This window comes from Pipra filicauda, unplaced genomic scaffold (genome assembly GCF_003945595.2).
Source record: "Pipra filicauda isolate LSUMZ 115617 unplaced genomic scaffold, ASM394559v2 scaffold68_size4259465_pilon, whole genome shotgun sequence".
Lineage (NCBI taxonomy): Eukaryota > Metazoa > Chordata > Aves > Passeriformes > Pipridae > Pipra > Pipra filicauda.
Window position 1 is genome coordinate 742,215 of NW_024104853.1, and position 21,960 is coordinate 764,174.

At 37.3% G+C, this 21,960-nt stretch overlaps 1 protein-coding gene across 4 annotated transcripts in view; it reads right to left on the reverse strand.

Moving 5' to 3' along the window:
* FOCAD (focadhesin) overlaps positions 1-21,960 on the reverse strand; it is a 96,980-nt gene that overhangs the window by 49,847 nt on the left and 25,173 nt on the right. For all 4 annotated transcript variants that reach the window (XM_027722357.2, XM_039388793.1, XM_039388792.1 and 1 more), the window contains exons 10-15: positions 21,391-21,593; positions 16,372-16,629; positions 9,983-10,087; positions 9,472-9,573; positions 8,190-8,320; positions 6,507-6,633 (exon numbers count right to left, since the gene is read on the reverse strand). In XM_027722357.2, coding sequence (XP_027578158.1) covers positions 6,507-6,633; positions 8,190-8,320; positions 9,472-9,573; positions 9,983-10,087; positions 16,372-16,629; positions 21,391-21,593 — 926 coding nt within the window. The remainder of the gene's footprint in view (positions 1-6,506; positions 6,634-8,189; positions 8,321-9,471; positions 9,574-9,982; positions 10,088-16,371; positions 16,630-21,390; positions 21,594-21,960) is intronic.

Below are 21,960 nucleotides of genomic sequence, written 5' to 3' on the forward strand. Positions count from 1 at the left end.
GGCACTAAGAAGGATAGTATTATTCTGCACTGAAAAAACAGAACCCTTGGTATACCTGAGTGCAGGTAATTGTCAAATTAAGCAGTCACTTAAGTGCCTGCAAAACACATTTTAGAGTGCAGTTTAAAAAACTGAATCCATTTCAAGTTGAATCCATTTCAAGAATAGCAAACCCATTAGTGTGTTTCTATGGTAACGATCACTGACAGATAGAAAGACCTCATCTAATAAATTCCAAGTGAAAATGATACCTCTCTTTCCCTCCTTTCAAAACACACTGTTTGCAAGGATAAGAAAAAAGCTCTTCCAGTGTTCAGAAAGATAGGCGTACCTATTAGCAGTTACTAAACTATCTAGAAATATTAAGTTTGTAATGAGTTAGTTCTCTGGAAAGAGAAAATACACCGTGTATTAATATGTGGAGAAACAAAGTTGTATATTCATGGGGTCCCATCTGATATGGTAATTTAGGAAGACTAACAAATCATTAGCCAGCCAAGAAAGTTTCAATTCATTCTCCAACTTCAGCTAACAGGTAAAAAAAAAAGGCCATAAAAAAAATCACCAGCATTCTAACAGAAGTTTCAGATTTATCAGATATGCATACCACACAGATGAAGCTAGTGAAATCTAAAGGAACAACATACATCAAATGCCTTTTATCAACTACATTGAAGCAACATATTGGTTTTAGACCATGTGTATTTGGTATGCCAAAAACACTGGCCTTTCATTAAGTCATGCATAATCAATAGTCTTACAATAATCATGATACCTCATACAGTATTCAACTGACAATTGCTTTCCACACATATCACATAAGCATCATACAAACTAAGTACAGTATCACTGCCATACAGGATCTACTACTTCGCTGACTAAATGGTATTTCAGTGTTTTTGTCAACATCAAAATATTTTCACTACAGAATCAATTTTAACAATTTTCTTTCACAAACAGAAAGGATTTATTTCTTTACTGCATGTAAAAAGCATTCATACTAATAGCAAAGATTATAGTAAAATTCTATTGATTTGAAATCTCTTGATATATGCCTTTTTTGAGAAGTGGAAGTCCAGCAGAAATTCAATTTTTCTACTGTCTAAAGGAAACAGCTTGAGTTTCCAAATGCCAAACATTTTATTGAAGGGTATAGGCATCACTTAGAAGAGATTCGGTTTTTGTCTTAGTTAAAGTAGTGCAACTTGGAATACACCACAACCTAAAAAAATTTTGCTGCACACTGATAAAAAGGAGAATTTATTGTATGTCTCACCTGTCCAAACACTGCTGACAACTAAATACTTGGTCTTGAAGTGATCTCATATGACTTCAGACATATTTGGGCAATAACCCAAATAAACTTAGTGGTGAATTGATCTGAAGAAGGAAAATAGCTAAACATCATCTGGTGCACAATAAGCACAAAAGCTAGAGGATATTAAAGCCATCACTGAGCACAGAAGTGCAATTTGGCCTGTCATTAACGGCCTTCACCCTCAATTGTTGCAACACTAAAGTTCCTTTAAAAATATACTTTTTTAATGCCTAAAAGCTTACGACTGCACAATTCCCTTCAGAAGGTATTTTCTTGACTTGCAACGTAATAGCAGTCCTACAGAAAAATCCTAAATATGTGAACCAATGGAGTAGAGGGATCAAAAGAGTGGGAGGCTGATACTTCACACACCATAAACGAACACAGTAAATAAAAAAAGGTTATAAAAGCAGTAACAACCTTGACATGATGTCTTTCTGGAGGAATGGGCAACTGCGATAAATATCTTGTGATCAAGTTTATCTGCTAGTCATGAATCCCCAAGGAAAAGCCCTGTAATTCCAGATACACTGCTCAGCTTCACAAAGCTGTCCTCTGAAAATGCAAACCACTCTAGAAAACTAGCAAGATAAGAAAACTTTACAACACTGGTATGCCAATTACTATCTGAAAAAAAAAGAATCAATGCTAATCAGAAAATGTACATTCACAGATCTAGACACACTAGTGTCCTACTTTGATAAGTCTGTTTTCATCTTTTTGTTCTTTGTGGTTTTTTGCATTCTGCATTTGTTCCGAATAAGATGATATTGCCATCTGGAGACATTACAACCACACAGTGCTTTTGGTACAGTACATTTTGCTTTACATTTGTGTTTTCTTGTTATTCAAAATTTATTTTAAAATAGCAAGCTTGCCACTACACAAAGCACTGACTGCTAGATGGGAAAAACCCAAAGCTAAGTTTTACAGATGTCTAGGAAACACAAAGTAGGTTTCAGGTGACCTACTACTCTAAAAGGGTCAGAAATCTTGGGGAAAAAAGTAGGGAACAACATTTAAACCAATATGATTGGTGGGGGGGAGAGCAAGCACAATACTGAGCCAGTATTTCCTCTGAGACAAATATCTGTTCATACCAAATCGCAGCAAGGTTGGTGCACCAAGTCTATCACAGAATCCTACATTCAGACAAATACTTAGGTTGGAACGGACCTCTGCAGGTCACCTAGCTCAGCCTAACTCTCGAAGGAAGGCCAACTGATTAGGTTACGCAGGGACTACTTAATTTGCTTTTTAAGGAGAAATGATGGCTTTAACAGTTGTAAGATAATAGGTGCAAAATTTCTTTGCCCAATCAGAATACTTCCAGAACAAGGAACTGCAACAAAACCCACCTGACCCATCCTGTACTGCAAAGTGTTACACATGCCAGCCAGCTACAGAAATACCTGCAACTTGCAGAAAGCAAAGGGCATACCATCACTTTGCTAAGTGCTACACACTGTGACTGACCAATAAACCTCTACAATGAAAGAAGGTTCACATGGGCAAAGATTATGTGCTCATGAAGCTCAGACAATAACACAGGCTGAGACTGACCACAGCTTTTGCAAAAAAAACAACTCAACACAAAAAAGACCTTTCTTTTAGAATACAGCTATAAACAATTGGGTGGGTCTCAAGCTACAGGCCTGAGCTAGCTTCAACCCACATACTGCTTCCTGGGTACTGGGGATGCTCAGTATCATGACAGTGAGCAGATAATAGAGACCAGCAATGGGAATCACATTGGTATTGTGACTGAACTCTACACCTCAATTGCTATATTTTGCAAAGTGTAACTTATATTTGTATTGTGATTTTGCTATATTTTGTATCACTCTTCTGAATTAGAAATTCTGTGTAACAACTATCTTCAAATAAGTAAGTTTGATATTATACATTACATCCTTCATGCACAGAATAGCTAAAATAACCTGGTCAGAGAGTATTGAACTCTGACACACACTGTGATTATTATAAATTATGCTGCTTGCCCCATGAACTTAGTGGATAAATATGATCTAGAAACAATTTAGAGTAAATAAACCATCTTCTCTTCAAAACACATTTTGCCCAATATGCCAAAACCAGCTGACATGACAAAGTGATCGTGCCACAGAGGCAGAAAGAAGCGCTGCTATTAATCCTGAGGATTAACAGCCAAATCACTCCTCAATGCCATTTTCACAGAAAAATAGTTTGGTCATGATTGTTATGTCTATAGAGTATGTACTCATTCAAATGCAAAGTGCTTACACTGAAATTTCAGCTACAAAATGGAAATTGTTTTTGTGGACTACACGAGCAGCTGTCCAGTTTATGCTAACAGATTTTAAGTACTTGGAGCACAGATTTGCTTAATTTATTTTGTGTCTTCCAAACAGGCCAGTAACGTTCCTAGTCAACTTATTTTACTAACTCATTCCATCCAGGGAAAAACCCTCACCTATACAGAATTCATCCTGGGAGTCTGGCAGCTCCCTTCAACTGCAGATCTTTACAGGCAAGGAACTGTACCCACATTACTGGCTAAAGAGTTCGGACAGAAATTATGATGTTAACTATATACAAGACCAATGACATAAAATAAGTCAAAAAGAGAACAAGGAGTAAATCAGATCTGAGAAAGAGAAACTGGCAGAGACTTGAGCCCAAGAAGTAATGATACTCCGACTGTGTCTCAACACAAACCCACCATTTCAGGAGTACAGTTTTCAAATGTACACTGTTTAAACAACATTCAGCTTTGTAATTCCTTCAAAATGTCAGTCATCATTATTTGTTCCCGCAAACTTTCCAGTTCATTATATTACTCTGATATGCTGGTTTCTTTTTGATCAGTATAACAAATAGATATGGAGTTAGGGAATAAACAGTAAGAAACCACTTCCTCAAAAAGCCTGGAAAGGGGATTTAAATACTATACTTAACAATTTTATTCTTGAATGTTTCTTGGCTGGCACATGGTACTCGATACATTAAATCAATTAGATGCCAGAATAGATAGCCTCATATGAAGTACATTGGCTTTTGTTGAAATCACTGGGGAAAAAACCAAACTATATGCCAAGAAATAGGAAATGTGGTCTGGCAAGAACTGTGTGTATTTTAATCTTTGATGTGCAAGTCACTGTGCACTGTTCATTAAAGACCCTTTCTTATACCTACCAAAAAAATCCCACAAAAACAGAGGGGTGGGGGGAGCATCTAGCCCTTCTTATAAGTCCTACAAAAGCTAAGCTTACACTCTTAACGCTATTCACGTAGGATGCAGTTTGTGTAAAGCTGTTACCTTTATACAAAACAATTACTGTAGTCTACAAAATGGAAAACTGTTCTTCCATAACAGTCAACCGAAAAATGTTACAGTACATTTTATTATAGCATTGCTTTTATGAAAGAGTCTGAGACACTCAGAACTCAACTGTGACAAAGCCACGTGGTGTATACGGCTCCATCATGAACTAAGTCAACACTAAATATATGAAAACACAATTTATTATTCTAGTGCAGAAGCTGACTGAAAATTGGGTGCTCTCTAAAATTCTACATCTAAGCAACTGTACATGGAAAAGCTGAGAGATTAGATCCCTTTCCCTTAAGTCAGTGGCAGAAACAGAAAACTCCAAAACAAAACCAATCTCTATAATTATGTCCTTTCTGCACTGCAAACTCGAATCTAAATATTAAATAAGGGACAGACTACATTACTTAACCCAAATGGTTACCCAGCTTACCAAACCACAAAAGAATTCTCTGTTAAAGTTTCAGCATAGTTAGGTGGCAGGTCTGGTCTCCCAGAACATTACAATATAATGGGGGAAACAAAGCAAATTGAGGAGGGTCCATAAGAATTTCAACAGGAAAAATTGGTACCAGTCCACAAAGTGATTCTTTCCTTCTTTTCTTTCTTCCATCCCAAGTACCTGGAGTTGTTTTAGTCTTCCAGTTCTCAACAGTGGTACAGTACGTCTATTCTCAAATGAGGCTATTATAGTAAGATGTGACATCTGTCACACACCTAACTCATGCTTTTTTGCAGGACAAAGTCCAAATATAATCCAGCCTGGGAAAACAGTGTTTCAATACCAAAACCAGTAGTGATATAATCTCTGTGACCTTAAGAAGAGCCAAACCCCACACCAAAAGCAAAGCAAACAAAAAATTACCCTTAATAAGTTGTTTCTTAGTAGTCATTGCCTGAAGATTTTTTAACTATATTGAATACTAATGCCTATAGACTGCTGATGATTCACTGTGTTGTTTCTGAACCACTGAATGTTTTCAAAGGAATAATGTGGTAATGGCTGGATTTTGTTGGATTGGCCTCACTCCACTGAAAGCGAATTAGTGGATAAATTTAAAATTGCAGTTTGGCAGAGAAATCAAATATTCTTGCAGGATATAATTAGTCCACTAACTCTGATGGCCTGTGTAGTACGCAGTTCGTCAACAGTGTGATTCGCAGCATGTCTATGCTTGCATGATGATGTCTGGGATGTCACTGCGGAAACAAAGAGCCTTGAATCCTAACTCATGGATATCATAGCATCGCAGTACAATCTGGGTTGGAAGAGACTTCAGGATATTTCTAGTCCAACTTCCTGCTCAAAGCAGTGTTACTACAAGATCAGATCCAGTTGCTCAGGGTTGTATCCAAAAGGAATGTGAAAATCTCCAGGGACGGACATAGCACAATCTCTCCGGGCAGCATGTTCTAATGCTTACTTGTCCTTTTCATTAGTAAGTAATGAATGCTTTATAGTAAAACAGAAGCCTCGCAGCTGCAAGTGATTTCACTCCCTATCTGGTACACTCTATGAATGAGACCCAGCAGGGCAGGCCAGTAAGGAAATAAAAAAATTACATGATTTGCATACTTTTTGGCTAATCAGAATTATGTGCCCACAATCTTTCTTTTCAAATCTCAAAGAAAGACGCATGGAGGGATGTCTTCAAAACAAATTGTGAAGCTCTGAAGGGCTGACCTGCTGTGGTGGAAGTTCACCGTACAGTTTCCCAGGAACTACTAACTTATGTTGGAAGAGAGGAATTAAATTTGTCTGAAGAAAAGGAAATTCTGCAACAATCCAGAGTACTCTTAAAAAAAAGCCAACTGGGAAAAAAGGCCATGAACCACAAGCAAAACACAAAACACGGGGACAAGTCAATTTAATCTTACCTCAGCCTCACAAAGTGCCTGGAGACCCTGTAGTACTATGGCAGCCGGTGAAGCTTGATCAGGTTTTGTGCATTCATTTAATACCTGGGAAATTGCAGCCAACATGTCTGCTCCATGCTGGTATGGTCTAAAGGAAAAAACATGAAGATAGAAGGCAATATTCCTGTATACACCCAAGTTGTAACCTATACACAAAAATTCATTAAGTGCTGGTTTTGTTTATGTGACAATTAAACCAGCCTAAAAGTGGGAGGAAAAAAACGAACAAGGAGGATATGACAGACAGTTCTAAAGGCTAAGTGACACAAAGAATTAAATCAGCAGGCACCAAGTTCCAAATACAACATCACCAAGTGGTTAAGTTATGGAAGTTTTTGTCCAAGCATGTTGTGTATGCCAAAAGATTATATCATTGAAGAAGTGACTAAGAATGAAAATGTGCTATTCTTTGCTGCAGTCTTCTGCAAGTAGTCACTACTGCGTATTGGTGGAGATTTTGGCACCAAAAGCCTTTTGTCCTTCTTACATCAGATAGTTACGTTTTTCCATTTCTTTTTTTTGCTGTAACGCCATTTGTCTCGCCTTCAATTGCCTGCATGGGGCTGCTTGTTAGCCTTTCAGTCTTTTATTATCCATTCAGCTTTTTGGGTTGTGACGGCGGAAGTGTCAAGTGCTGATTCAGCAGTGCCTCATACTATTTCTGTAAGAGTTTGCAGTCAATAGCACCTGGCTAGGTGATTCATATGCATAGAACATTCTGACTTATTCCATTTGCTCTCATTTTCTTCCAAACAATTTCTAAATGCACAAAGAATGTGCACACATCTGAACTCTTAACTATACCACTTACCAGGCAAAAAGAATATTACAAATGCATTGAGATTTCTCTCATGCTTTTCAGCCTTTAAAAATTTCTTGAAAGATGCTGTTTGGCAAAATTGAAGAGGGTTGAAGAGGTAAAGGAAAGGGTATTGTCTTTAATAGTTTGCTTTTCAGTTGATGATTAAAAGATACACGAATCTTCTCAGCTGTTAGTAACTGACCTTCAAGAAGGAAAGTGAAAACTGGAACCCAAGATAGATGACAAAGGGAAAAGATGATATTGTGCACATAAAACCAGAAAGTAAATACTAATGCATTTTAAAAAAATCTTTACAGAAACTGCAAATTATTATCAAGTACTGATATTCATGGATTGTTAGAGCTGGAAAGGTTCAATATATCATCCTGTTAGACTTGCACAATGGTGTTCTGTGGTACCATATCTGAATAAAGACCAGAAATGTGCACATGTTACAAAATGTGCTTTTCAAAAAAACACCCAACGTTTCTCTGAATAGATCAAAAAATACACCATTAGTTGTTTCTTCCATTGTTTTATCTTTCCCTTTTTTCTAATTTGGAAGTGTTATGCCTAAAGTTTCTACCCTGGATCAGTACAGGATACGTTTTGTTTCAGGATGAAGAACATTTAATTTTCACAGCATGTATATGTGCTTTCTATTAGTCATAACAGAAAACTCCAAACTTACTAGCTGCTCAGATTAAGAGTGGCTGAGTCTGTGTCTCAACTAGGAAAATATTACAAATGTCACAAATGTAGGTAAAAATTATTATGCAGCTTTTCTGACAAAAAATTGCTTTCCCTTACAAAGACATATGATGGGTAACACTTGCACTTACCTCTGCCTACATATATCTCTTATACAAGCGGCTTTAGCAATCAGCTTTTCCCACTGAGCATCTTTGTCAACAGACACAGATGGCATGTCAGACGTCGCCAAGAACTTCTGCAACTCTGGGTAAATTCGGTCCTAGAAAAGATTCAATCTAAAAATTATTATCATCATACCTTCAAAACGATTTTCAATTGGCAACACTTCTACACGACTTATAAATACCACTTTTATTGTATAACATATTTTGCTTTTCTTCATTATTGGAATCTAATGCTACAATGAGCTCTACCTGGTTTTTGCAGACCAAATCTATATTGCTATTTAAAAAAAAAACTGAGAAGGAAATTATTGTTATATAACTTGCGCTGGTTTTGGCTGGGGTAGAGTTAATTTTCTTCATTGTGGCTCCTATGGGGCTGTGTTTTGGATTTGTGCCAAACACAGGGTTGATAATATAAAGATGTTTTAGTTATCGTTGAGCAGGGCTTACACAGAGCCAGGGTCTTTTCTGCTTTTTGTACTGCCATGCTGGCAAGGAAGTTGGGGGTGCATGGGAAACTGGGAGGAGACAGAGCCGGGATAGGTGACCCCAACCGACCAGAAGGATATTCCAGACCATATGAAATCATGCTCAGTTTATAAAGTGAGGGGAAGAAGAAGGAAGTGAGGAAGTGTTTGGAGTGATGGCGTTTGTCTTCCCAAGTCAGAGTTATATGTGATGGGGCACTGCTCTCCTGGAAATGGCTGAACACCTGCCCACCCATGGGAAGCAGTGAATTAACTTGTTTCACTTTGCTTGTGTGCATGGCTTTTGCTTTCCCTATTAAACTGTCTTTATCTTAACCCATGAGTTTTCTGGCTCTTACCCTTCTGATTCTCTCCCCAGTCCCGCTGATGGGGGAGTGAGTGAGCGACTGTGTGGTACTTGGCTGCTGGCTGGGGTTAAGCCACAATACTAAAGTCTTGTTCTTACTGAATATTATAAAAAGCAGAAAGCCACCCTTCAAAAAAAATTTCTTTCTAACTCCAGCCTGAGACCTCATGAAATGAAAGTTTCATGAAAGACATACTACGAAATTTTTCACTAGAACAGAATCAGTATAGGCACCACTTACACCATTTACTTTATAGTCCTGATAATGACATACTAGTATAAGCAATGATCCAAAATTAATTTCCTTCCTTGTTTAGAGGTAATGAAGTTTTTCAACCGGACTTATTATATTGAATAAGTAAAATAACTATATTCACTATGTAATAGTGAATAACTACAAGAATTTTCTAACCTGTCTTTCCCACAGTGACGTCATCAGCCGTGAAGCAATTGCTCTGAGCTTTGGTGCGCTCCCCAGCATGTGTATGGCACGTAGAATCTGAGCTACACAAACCTGAAAGAAATTTTTTAACCAAGTGTCACTGTTATTTTATATACCCAAGGACAAAGTCTAATCTACAAATAATTATTTTACAACCAAGTACAACAAGGAGGTAATTGTCCAACTGCAATGTCAGAAATAAACTGGAAGTTGTTTTCCAAAAAACTTTAGAACATAATGAATCCAAGGGCATCTATCTTCTCATGACATATATAATGATGATACAGTATAGACAGTAAAGCATAATGTACATTTCACTCTAAAACAAATATCATAACCCTTCCAAAGTACTACAAAGTTACGGTGAAGCTTAAAAATCAGTTAAGCAAGCCATGTATTGCTTAGTCTAATTTTTTTTTTAATAAATAAATGACCTTTCATTGATACAGTTTTCGTTTTACTAAAAATTTTTCATTCTGACCTTGTGTACACCAAGTGTAGGCAATGTATACAATATATCCCTGTAAAGTGCAGGCTCCAAAGGTCTTCCCAATTTAAATACCAGAACTGGGATAAGATTTGGAACCTAAAATAAAACAAACACAGGACATAAATTGGAATTTGTCAACATGACACCTTACATAAGACAGTGAACTTGTCAGAACATACCAGCAGGTCCTACAGTTTTTGCTTGTGTACCTTCTTACCACTATGTGATTAAATCTAATCTTAAATTAAATCTACTCATGATTTCCCACAGTACTTCTTCCTTTTGCCAGAGGCAGTCTTGGGCAACTCTATTTCATCTTACGCTAGTTCTCTAGTAAACAGGCTACTTCCTGCATTCTTCTACATTGTAGCTACATTGGATGACACATATGGCAATCAGACCAAATGACATTCAACATAAATTATAACTAAATCATATTCATAGTCCTTATTTATAAAAGAAATCAAACCTGCTTAAAGACAGCCTACTTAAGCCCAGCCTTCATCAGCTGTGATGGGAAGCGCATTTTAAGTCCTGTGTCCACATTAATTTTGTTATGAAGTTTATTCTACAGTAAAGAGACATTAAATGAAAGTTCTACAATGATCTCTATACTAACATCCACTAAACAGATACTAAGTTTGATATACAAAATTCCCAGGAGAAGTCTAAGCCCTTGCTACTGTGAGGCCAGTTACAAGGTATTGTCATTTAAAGTCTACTTGTTTTGAACTGTATATTTCAATTGTAATATCAAGAAAAATCCCAAAATGTTCTGGTACAGCAAAGCTGCTCCTCTCCATCTCCCTCATGGAATGGATAAACAATGTTGGAATTAATTTCAATATTATATTTATACTAAATCTTCATCAGGGGTGTAACAGCTCCATGAAGCTGATTTGACAATTCATTAGCTCCCAGCAGGCAGGAGTGGGAGGCACACTGCCTGTCAACACTGCCTTCTGCATTCCCCACACTACCAGAGGATGTGGCAGTTAGGTCAAGTCTGTCATTAGCAACCTGAAGAAGGGTTTTCAACGTTACGTTTTTTGGTTTTAAAACTAATTTGCATCTCAAAAATGATGCTGAAGTTTCTCAACAACTCTCCCTTTTAAAATAAAATTAAACATGCAAGACAAAGTGATATTATGCAAGAAATAAGCCTGAGAAGCATTCTCTGTGATTTGGTGGTCTGATTTTTTTTTTTCTAAGCTACAGGACAATTGTTCTTCTTCAAAAGCACAAGCTAAGAAAGGATAACAGGTATCAATTCTGGGCTGAATTTTGGAAGAAGGTTGTCCAGTAGACAAGGCAGTGAAATGAGAAGGTGTTTGAAAGTGTTCAGTATTCTGGCATTCCTGGCTCCAGTAAGCAAGACAAAAGTACTGGACAATTCAGACAAATGAAAGGATCGGTTTTTCAGATAAGTACACAAATGCAGCTAAGTTTCTGTTTATAAAAGCTATAAAATAAATTTCTCTTGAAAATCAGAAGCACTTCTTAGAATACACAAGCTAGGTTTTCAAAAGTTTCATGTATTCTAGAAGGATCCTAACCAATAATTTTCAATCATGAAGAGTCTGTCCACAAGACCTGAGTATGATATGATTGCTTCCCTACAGCTCTCTGAAGTTTACATAATCAAACAAACAAACAAAATAGCATCACGTACCACCTGAGCAAGCCAAATCCAGTTCAATGCATCCTTAAACATGTTTTCTACCCAAATAAAAACGTGTTTTACCTTTTTGTTTTTAATGCACTCCCAGACCCCAAATAACACAAAATAATGCACATTCAGATGGATTTTCCAAGATGTCATTTACCACTAAAATAGTTCATTCTAGCAATTGAAAGACCATAAAAGAATGCATGTCTTCTACAGACTCATAACCCTCAAATAACCATAAGAGATCTTATGCTACTATTCACCAGTGACCTCTTAGTCAGATAATTTAATTTCTTCCCCTTGCAGCACAGCAGTGGTTTCACAGAGTGAAATAACAATTTCTGCACAAGAAAATTCATCCAATTATAAAGACTGTATCAAGTCTATCATTAACAGCACATGTCACAGCAGTCTCCGGAGTGATTTGACTTAATATAGCCTAAGAGCCCATGTTCTACTCTTCATCCTCAGCCTTTAACAAATATTTCTGGACTTTCTTCCACAGTGTTTCAGACCACTACTCCAAAATGCCTCCACTAAAAACAGATCCAAAATAATCACTTATCTTGCACCATAAAAACACTTTCACTCAGTGGAGAAGGAGGAGATACATGCAGAGAAGCCCCTCTACAGCCTTTCTTAATGGAAAGGGTAAAGAAAAAAAGAAAACAAATCATAACCAGAACAATGTCTGCAAAATCAATTATGGCAGTAATTTTTAAATCTAGCAATGTTTTTTAAATGCTTCATTAATTTACTTCAGAGACAAGAGATTCATTATAAAACCAACATTCACTGAGAAAATGGGAGCTACTGTTAGGGAACTCTGCAAAGAGCTGTACTAAACATGAAAATAACGAGGATAGCACTCTCGATGCATGTTCTCTCTTTCTGACCCTGTTTTGTTTTGAAACACAATTCTTCAACTCAGATTTTGCATGGCATTCACTTGTGGCTTTTCAATTCAATATTCACAGCTACAACCACTGTGTCACTTTGTGATTCAGAAAGTAACAGAATTTCACTAGCAGCAGAATTAGTGAATATCTAAATCACTTAAAAAAACATACAAAAAACCCCACCATACAATTCTTTTCATACTATGACCTTCACTATGACATGTCAGCACTTCTATCTATTCCTCCGTAGTACAGGTAGTTCAAAGTTTGGCTGCAAAGTGGACACTTCTTAATTTTGCCCTGTGGACATTTAACTTCTGCAACACTAAGTGCTGACGCCTTCTAGCCCAAGGTTACTTTGATTTGGACATGATTCAAAGTTTAAAAGAATTCAGAATATACCCGCTACATCTGCTACAAACATCTGGCTTTAAGAGTGTCTAAATGCTGTTAACACCAAAGAACAGATTCAAGTTAATACAGATATGACTGTTGAAAAATAAGGTTGGGTTTAACAGCCACTTTTTGTTCTCTTCTTCCCATACCCATCTTCTGATTTTCTTCTTCTCTTCTTCAGAACAGCCTTCTAACTACTATGCTGCTCACACCGTCCACTGCATACTTCAGAAAGTGTTCTAAGAAATTGAAGATTCAAAATATCTAACAAGTTTGCTGTGAGGAGCTTTCCACTTTCTTACCTTAAAGGACATTCCAACCACTTACTTTCATCATCTTTTATAAAGCACCATTTATTTAAGTAGAACTGAATAAAAAAAGAACCAAATAAAGCAATTCCCAAAGTATAACTCTGCCATCAATATGTTAGCGATAGTTGCCTGTACATTGCCCACGGAGTTTATTAATCACTTATTTCTCCCACCCAGGAGCTTCAGTGCTTTCTCCCCTTATACTGTTATTGCAAGAGAAAGACATCACAAGTCCATGGTAATTCTTCCCGTCTAAGAGAGAGAGCACTGCATGTACAAGAAACAATGTAATAAACTTCCAGCACAATGCCACACTGTAATAATCTCTGTGGAGCAATTAAGCAGGCTCAGAACTAAAAAAACTTGTCAGAGTCAAGACAGATGCCAGGTGATGCCCAGTTCAAATGAGACAGACAGTAAGTTCAAGTTTTAAAGCATTAAAATATTTTGCAATAAAAGACATAATTTAAAAGACAGAAATGAGGTAGATATTGCTAACTGGAGAATATTCAGGTGTCCTTGGTTGCACTTAACCAAGGACTGAGAAGGGAAACATCATCCTAATTAAGTGCATTACTCTTCCCACACAAAATTTTCCAGTATTACTCAGCAGAACATCTGCTGTATCACTAATTATACTGATTGCTTTATGTGATATTATGAAAAAGAGACCTGAATACCTTACATATTTCGCAAAAAAATGTTTTAAAGCCCACAAAAATAAAAAAATCTAAAAGCTCTCCACTTCCACACCCTGTTAGCAAAGAAAATGTGAGCCAGTAAGACAGTATCGACAAATCAGGGTTAGAGTTCTGCATTTTAAACAATGGTTTCTAATTCATGCAGACTTCTGCTGATCACTAAGAAACAAAAAATATGACGAAGTCTGAACTTCATCTTCTCATTGCCTCTGGACATGAACCATTCTTACCAGCGCGAGGGAGGACTTTTTCATGAGCTTGAAGGGCTTCTTAGTTCTGAAGCGGTTCTGAAGACCCCTCAATGGTATGTGTCCACCAATCTTTTTTACTGCACTGGTGAACAAAAGCTTTGGCTTAAATAAAGTAGAAAAACCCATTCACATAAATGTTAAACACAGCTTCAGGTTAAATTTATTGTCCCTGGATCTGTCTAAAGCTTCTGTAATTCTGCCTAACTTGCACTTTGATTTGTCTCTAAAACTGTTCATTTAAATATTCCAGATTCCTCTAATAAATTCACAACAGTCACTCCCTACAGTCAGACTTCAGCCCATTCTACTAAGGTGCCATATTGCTTCAGTAATTTTTTTTCAGCAAGTTACCACTTTCTTTGAATGACTGACAAATTGCATTTTGAACAACTATATCAAACAGTTAATCAACAAAGCATTATTCCTTTTCTCTTTCTGTAATATGTCACTGATTTATCATACAAGTCAAAGTCCTAGTGTAACAAAACTAGTTAGAGAGTCCACAGACAAAAACAGGAAATCCACTCCAAAAAGCCTGGAGTTAACTTTGTAATTTTTACATAGCTAGCTACTCACAAGAAAACTGCCTTACTTGCTGCAGTTAGGATCAGAACTGAAGGACATTTTCCCACAATAGGGCAGATGTATGTCTTATCTACTCTTTCCCTAGAGAATAGTTAGTTAATTTACAAAGACCTGTAACTCTGGACCTGTCAAACTCCTCATAGTTGGGGTGTACTACTCATATTAGTTTTGAATGTTGAGTCACAGAAATACTTTCAAGAAGAAACTACCCAGGTGGTTCCACATCAGCTCAGCTTTGCTTTTACACACAAGTGCAGTTCATTTTGCTTACTCCTGCCATTCGAACACAACTAGGTGCTTCCAACTTAAAGTGAGGAAATGAAGTTTTAATAACTACTTTGCAAAAAAAAAAAAAGGTAGGTCAACAAAGCATTTTTAAGCTACCTTAAGTTGTGTGTTTTCCCTGTTCCTTGGAGTTACAAGAAATAATACAACCGAAAGACTAATTTTTGACTGCTGGCTTAGGATCACATTGCACGGTCACATCACATTTTTCATTACTTTTAAGTTTTACATTCTTCCCTTTGTCATTGATTAGCTCCACACCCTTCCGCTTAGCCAGAGCTCTAAATGGCATGTAAGAAATAAAAAGTGTCGTTTTCCAGCAAAAGTATTCTACTCCCAATATGCCTGCTTATTAAACACACTGAGGTTGCTTATTTTTATGCTACCAGCTTTCCAATTTGTTCTTAAATAGTAGTCAATATTGTAATTTTTTTTTAAGTCTTGTGCTGCAGAGCATGTCAACTCTTTGAAAAGAAAGCAAATGGAGCCTGTCTTTATGGTATAAATTAAATTTGAATCGATACTTCTCTCTTCTCTATTTTACAAATAAGATATGATTGTTTCTGTATAATGCCTCCTGCATTACATCGCTGTTTCCAGATAACCCCCTTTATCTTTCCAGGTTATGCAGAAAAGTTTAAGCATCCTGCATAATTCTGGCTTGAATTCAGTACTGAGGCAGAGAGACACTAGGCACATATTTTTAAGAAGCAAGAATAAAGATGTCACAAGGGACTTGGCAGTCTTCCAGTAACCACAAAAGAACACAGAATAATTCATGAGGTCACCAGAATTCGGAAATGGTTTGGTAGTCTCTTTTCAGCTTCCTCATGTTGTATTTTCATACTTACTAGAAAATATCAACAAATACGCCAGTCTTTTTCCTAAGCCTAAATAACTAAAAAATACTCCAAAACACAGACATAATACATATTTTGTTGTAACTGACACACAAAAAGTGAATTCCAGACAGCTGAGGGCACATGTGTGTGCACCTCTGTGCAGGATGAGGGTCAGTCTGCATCAGGAACGGCAGCCCAGCTGCCGCCTTAAAAGCTCTTATGTCCAGATGTCTGAAACTGGTGAGACTTGGATCCAGAGGCTACTCTACATACTGACCATGCACCACTGCTGGAGGGATCCTTACTGTACCCACCAGGAATGAAGGTATATCCTTGTCACTTGTTGGACCTAGGTCATGAAGCTGTGGCAGCCTTGCCCTTCTTGGGCTGCTAAATGCCGTCCAATTCCTGAAAAAAATTGCACTAACAGTAAGTCTTTACCTGAGAACAATCAACCTTGGCTATTTCTGTAGTAGTCTGAAGCACAACACGAAGAGTGTCTCCATTTTCTTGGATCAGTAGATAAGCCAACAAAAGAAAAACATGGGCAGGGACTGGAGTGCTAACAGATAGCAGTGATTTCACTGAAGATAACCATTTAGTAACTGCGGACTTCTCTTTCAGGAGCTCTATGATCTTCCAGGTTGTGTACAATGAACTGTAAGAGCTGGTTATAGGAAAAAGGAGTTTGCAGGACACCTGAGAACAAGTGAAGCAAATAAAAGTCTCAATCAAACAAATAAGGTACCACAAAAAAACAAAAATAACATCCAAGTTGTCATCCAAAACATTTTTTATGGTCCCAATGCAATAAATGCAAATAACAAACTGCAATATATTTCTTTGAAATCCTTTCTAAGAATTATTGCACTATGGATGTTTCAACGGTGTGTAAGTTTTGAGCTGACTTCCCACCAAGTCTCCGAGACCCAGTGAAAGCCTTTTCCCTCCCTCCCCCTTTGGGCAAAGGAAAAAAGCTATAGAAACTGAAAGAAACCAAAACCAAGTGAATTATACCAAAATATATATATTTTTTTACCTATATCACAGTTATATACAGTGAGAATACTATGTACAACCCCAAAAAAAGGGAAAGGGGAAGGGAAAGAGGGAAAAGGAACAAAAAGGGACAAAACCAAAACAGATATGCACAAACGAAAACCTGGAGCAAAATAAAGAACTAGTAAAATGAAATCTCAACACTTCCCTTGAAAAAAAGCAGGATCACGCCAGACACCACCAGCACCCTCCACCTTCTGCTTGGCAAACAACAAGCTTAAGCAGGCTTCAACTCCCAGATGAGCAAGACCAATCACAGGGACCTGCTGTCTCCCAAGCTCACCGGAAGGGAAGAGGATCTCAGTATCTCCTCCCCTCATATTTATACCTCTGTTTACATAAAGGGATAGGGTGGAATACGTCCTTGGTTATCAGGAAGGAAGGCCTAAGACTCAAAACAATTACAAATGGGCTGATAATTTCATACTCAGGAGTTCCCACTTTATCTGACATCCATCACTCCTGTTCCTGTTGGTGACTGGAGTGCTACTTCCTCACTAAAACTGACATAATAAAACTAGAGTATATTAAAAGCTTAAGTTCCTGACAATGACAGGAGAATCATAAGTTTAACTATCATCTACATTATTTTTAGAAAACTGTCTTAACTTTTAATAGTACTTAATATCACAGTTTAGGTTAATCTGTTTTTACATTTTCTGTTTAACGAATTTGTTTCTCAGAACAAAATGAGCTACAGTTGCAGTCACAGAAGATAACATTTAGCAGCAGGACAGTAGTAAAATAAAAATGAGGAATCCTCTTAAGTTGGATTTTCATATATGTAAGAATATATACATTCTAAAGTTCCTGCAAATAAAGTTTAAAGTGATTCATTAAAAGAGAAAAGTTTAATCCAAGACAAGCCATTTCTTTACTATTAATTCTCTGCTTCCTTAGAAAGTACAATGTTTTCAGAAATACCTCTCCACTATCAAGACAGTAGTTAGCGGGCAGTGATTAGGTGAAGAACATTTATATAAAGATCAGGTCAAGAAAGTACTTGAAAAGAGGTCTCCAAATAAACATCAAAAACGGAATTCAGATTCTAAAGGGCAGAGAAAAGAGATTTTGAGTGGCAAAAGCTGTTCTAAATGCAGAATTTCATTTTAATCACACTGTAATGTAAACTTATTTTGCCTAATAGAAGGTAGAATGCCACTGTATTTTAGATTACCTTTTAAAAATAACACTAAAATTAGCTTATTCCATTATTTACACTTTACTATAGTGTATGTTAAAAATTCAGCAGTCTATAATGCTCTCTCTTCTGGCTGGCAAGATCACTTGGAGCCAAAAACCTCTTCTGAATACAGATGTGAAATTGCCATTTATTGAAAAAGGTAATTAAACTTTATCCAAGGACATACAGTGCCCTAAGAAGAGCTTCAGAATCCGTAACATGTACTGTTTAGTTACCTGCCTCTAGAAGATAATAGGTCCTGAAATCAAGATCAGACTATTAAAGGAGTTTTGTTGTTGTTTTGGGTTTGTTTGTTTTCGTTGTTGTTGTTGTTATTTTAAATGCCTCAAAAAACCTGCTAAAATTGGTAGAGCCTGAAATATTATATTGGTATTTCCCATTCCCTATTCCATCCCCAAAGGTTTTGCTTCAACATAACAGTACTCACTCCCTTCTCCCTTTATTTCATTTGCATAAAAACAGGCTATGATTATAATTTTACTTTAATACTGCATTCCATTCAAGTGGGTTAGGTAGAAAATTTCAGTCCGTCAACACAAAGATATACATATATATAAATCCCTCAATGGCAAAACATAAGTGAAGGTTAGCCTCATTCTAACTTTCAAAATCATGGGACTACAGGTAGAACAATTCTCTACCATCAATGCAAAAAACAAACCAAAAAACACCAAAACCAAAAACCATTAAAGAACACGTAACTTGCGTGTGCAGTTAAAAGCAAAGAAGCAGCATGCCCTCTACACAAAAGTGGCCAAATACCCATTGAGGACTATGAGATCCTTTCCAGGATTCTAGGGCATGCAGATACAAAAGTCAGAGCTCAGCTAGAACTGAAATTGGCCAGAAATGTCAAGAAGAAGAAAGGGTTATTCAGATACACGAGCAGTTAAGCAGAAACACAGGGAAGACACAGGTGTCCCAATGGACAACACACTGAACATGGGCCAGCAGTACATCGCTGCAGCTAAGAAGGCAAACAGGATCTTGAGTTGCATCCATGTCCAGCAGACAGAGATGTGATCATCCTACTTTATCAGCACCTGTCAGACTGCACATGGAGTAGTGTGTCCAGTTCTGGTCCCCACAGTTCCAAAACAGATGCAGACAGACTGGAGAACGTCTAAAGGAGTGCCATGAGTTAGGTCTTTTCACACCGCAGAAGTGAAGGCTAAGGGGGATGCACCACTGCTTTCCAGTACGTGAAGGGCAGTTATTAAGAGGACAGAAGCTCTCTCTTCATGAAGAATCACATGACAGGGCAAAGGGCAACAGACACAAGTTGCCTGGGAGAGGGGTAGGAATAGCTTTACATTACAAGAAAGACATTTTTTACAGTGAAAACAATCATTCACTGGAACAACCTCTCCAGGGACATGGTGGAGTCCCCATCACTGGAGGTTTTAAAGATGTGATTGGACAGGGTACTAGATAATCTCATCTAGGCTCCCGTCCTATGAAAGGCTGGGTCAGATGATCTTCCAGCCTGGGCTGTTCTGTGATTCTATGAAAATATACCATAACTTAATCATGTTTGCTCTTAAATACTTTTATTCAAAGCTTGTTCACTGTGGACATAACATTTGGTTTTTCCTACCTCTTTTTGTGCCCATTTCCAGTGCGAGGAAGGTCTAAGAATAATACAATCAAGATTTTATTCTCTTAGCATTGATCTGATCCTACAATAAAAATTGACTGAACTCATGGGAACATTGAAAAGAAAGTCTATATTTTTTAATCTTTTAGTTGAGAACCAAACGTCATGGGCATACTTATTACAGACAATGACAAGGCAAAGTAAGTGTCTGTCTCCCCATTCTAATTGCTAACCATGTATTACCAAAGATCTGCCATGCTACCTGCTATGAACTCTGCAAGGATCAGTGAGACAGAAGTGAAGAGACTGTTTGAGAATTCCCACCAAAGACAAGTGTTTTCAGTTTAACACAGCTAACAGAAAAAGTTAGTCATCAAAAGCGATTTAAACCCTTAACATAAAAGCTTTCACATGCTTTTCTGAAGAAAGAGAATACCAGAATTAGTACAAAGTTCTGTTACAGAAAGCCAGTGTAATACAATGTACTGTAATCTTGTCCTACAGTAACCCAGTAGTCATGTAAGATATTAAAATAGCTTCTAAAACACAACAGAAAACAAAACAAGTGGGCCAGTGACACAGGGCATAGAGGATCGAAGTGCTTCAAAAATCCCTCACTGAAAAAAGTCTCCAGTGGCATCTGTACAGGTTGTCACCCAGTAAGTCCCATTAAAAGAAGTGAGTTCTACTTAAAGTCATCCCATACCTATTCTTTCAGAGCAGAATAAGAAGTGTAAGCTTTAGTGAACTTTAAAACAGTTATTTTTCATTAGGAGTACGAATGGGCTTGCCTTTTCAAATTTTGGAAATAGAAGATGAAGTTGGTGAGGTATTCCAGGACAAGGAGACATGGCAGAACTCAGAACCGGCATTCTGTTTCTGTCTCCAACTGGTCATATCACCGCTCTCCTTACGCAAAATAACAGGAGTGTAAAGCAGAAAGGGAGTTTAGTTTCCCCACTTCTAAGCATATCTTGATCAAAGAGACTTGTTGTGGTGGATGGCAGAGAAGTGGGACACAAGTAATTAACAAAAAAACCCCAAAACTCCAACCAAAAAAAAAAACAACCAATAACCCAAAAACACACCAAAAAGAAAACAAAACAAAAAAACCAACAGCATAGAATGAATAAGGTTAATGAGCTAAAATATGCTAAATGACACTTAGATACTCTGTAACTCTCTTCAGCCAAAGGAGAAAGAATGGTAGTTAACAGTCGCATACAGCACTAAGGAAAAGGACAGAGACAAGGAAAATAAGCAAGTCTGAGAGAAACAAAGTAAATACACATAATCCTGTTTTCTGTAAGTCCTGTTACTTGCTTTATAAGGTAGGTGAATTCTTCAATCTATACAGTCTCTTAAAGTAAAAAAATCCTATTTGCTAAGTAAAACAATATTTAGCTTACAAACACACTTCCACTTCCCTCATAGTCTAGTTTTATGGACTATACATACTTCCAAGTGTTTCCATAGAATGTATTACCCAAAGAAGCTCACACACGCAGTCTCTTTCCAAGCTAAAGGATAATGCAGCAAAATTGTTAAATGTCTCCCCTACCTGCCCCAAAAGAAGAAAAAAAACCCCTTATCACTTTACCATTTCCTGTTTATCCTTCAGACCTTCCTCCTGTAATATTCCCAAAAGATTTACAGCCAGCTGCTGCCTGGTAGTTCCAGAATCATCCCCTAAAAGGCAGTCTCCAACTGTTGTAGAAGATAAGATCTGTAGCACGGGCATCACCAAAGTCAGGGCTGTGGTTGAGATATTCTTGGTTTCTGAACATGAAAGGAGCTTGTAGGCTATTGAAGACAAGGTCAAGGGAAAAAAAAGTCAAGTAGGAAAAAAAGAATTAACATAATTTGTACTTTTAGACATGATACAGACATCTTTAGGAAACACTCCAGTCAAGCAAAGTAACAGTCCCAGATTTACAGTATGTGTATACTAGAGTTGAAGGGCAAAAGATTTTTTGGTGAAACTCCAATTTTATTAAGAGGCCCATACACTTCTGTTGTTTATAGCAAAGTACCTGATGGCAGCAAGAAATAGAATGTAGCAGACCTTTGCTTTTATTGGAATAACTGCATTAATCAAAACTGCTAAGTCAAAAGCACAGCCAAACATTGCCATGACTGTGAGGCCTGCTCTCAATACCTGTCAAAAGAA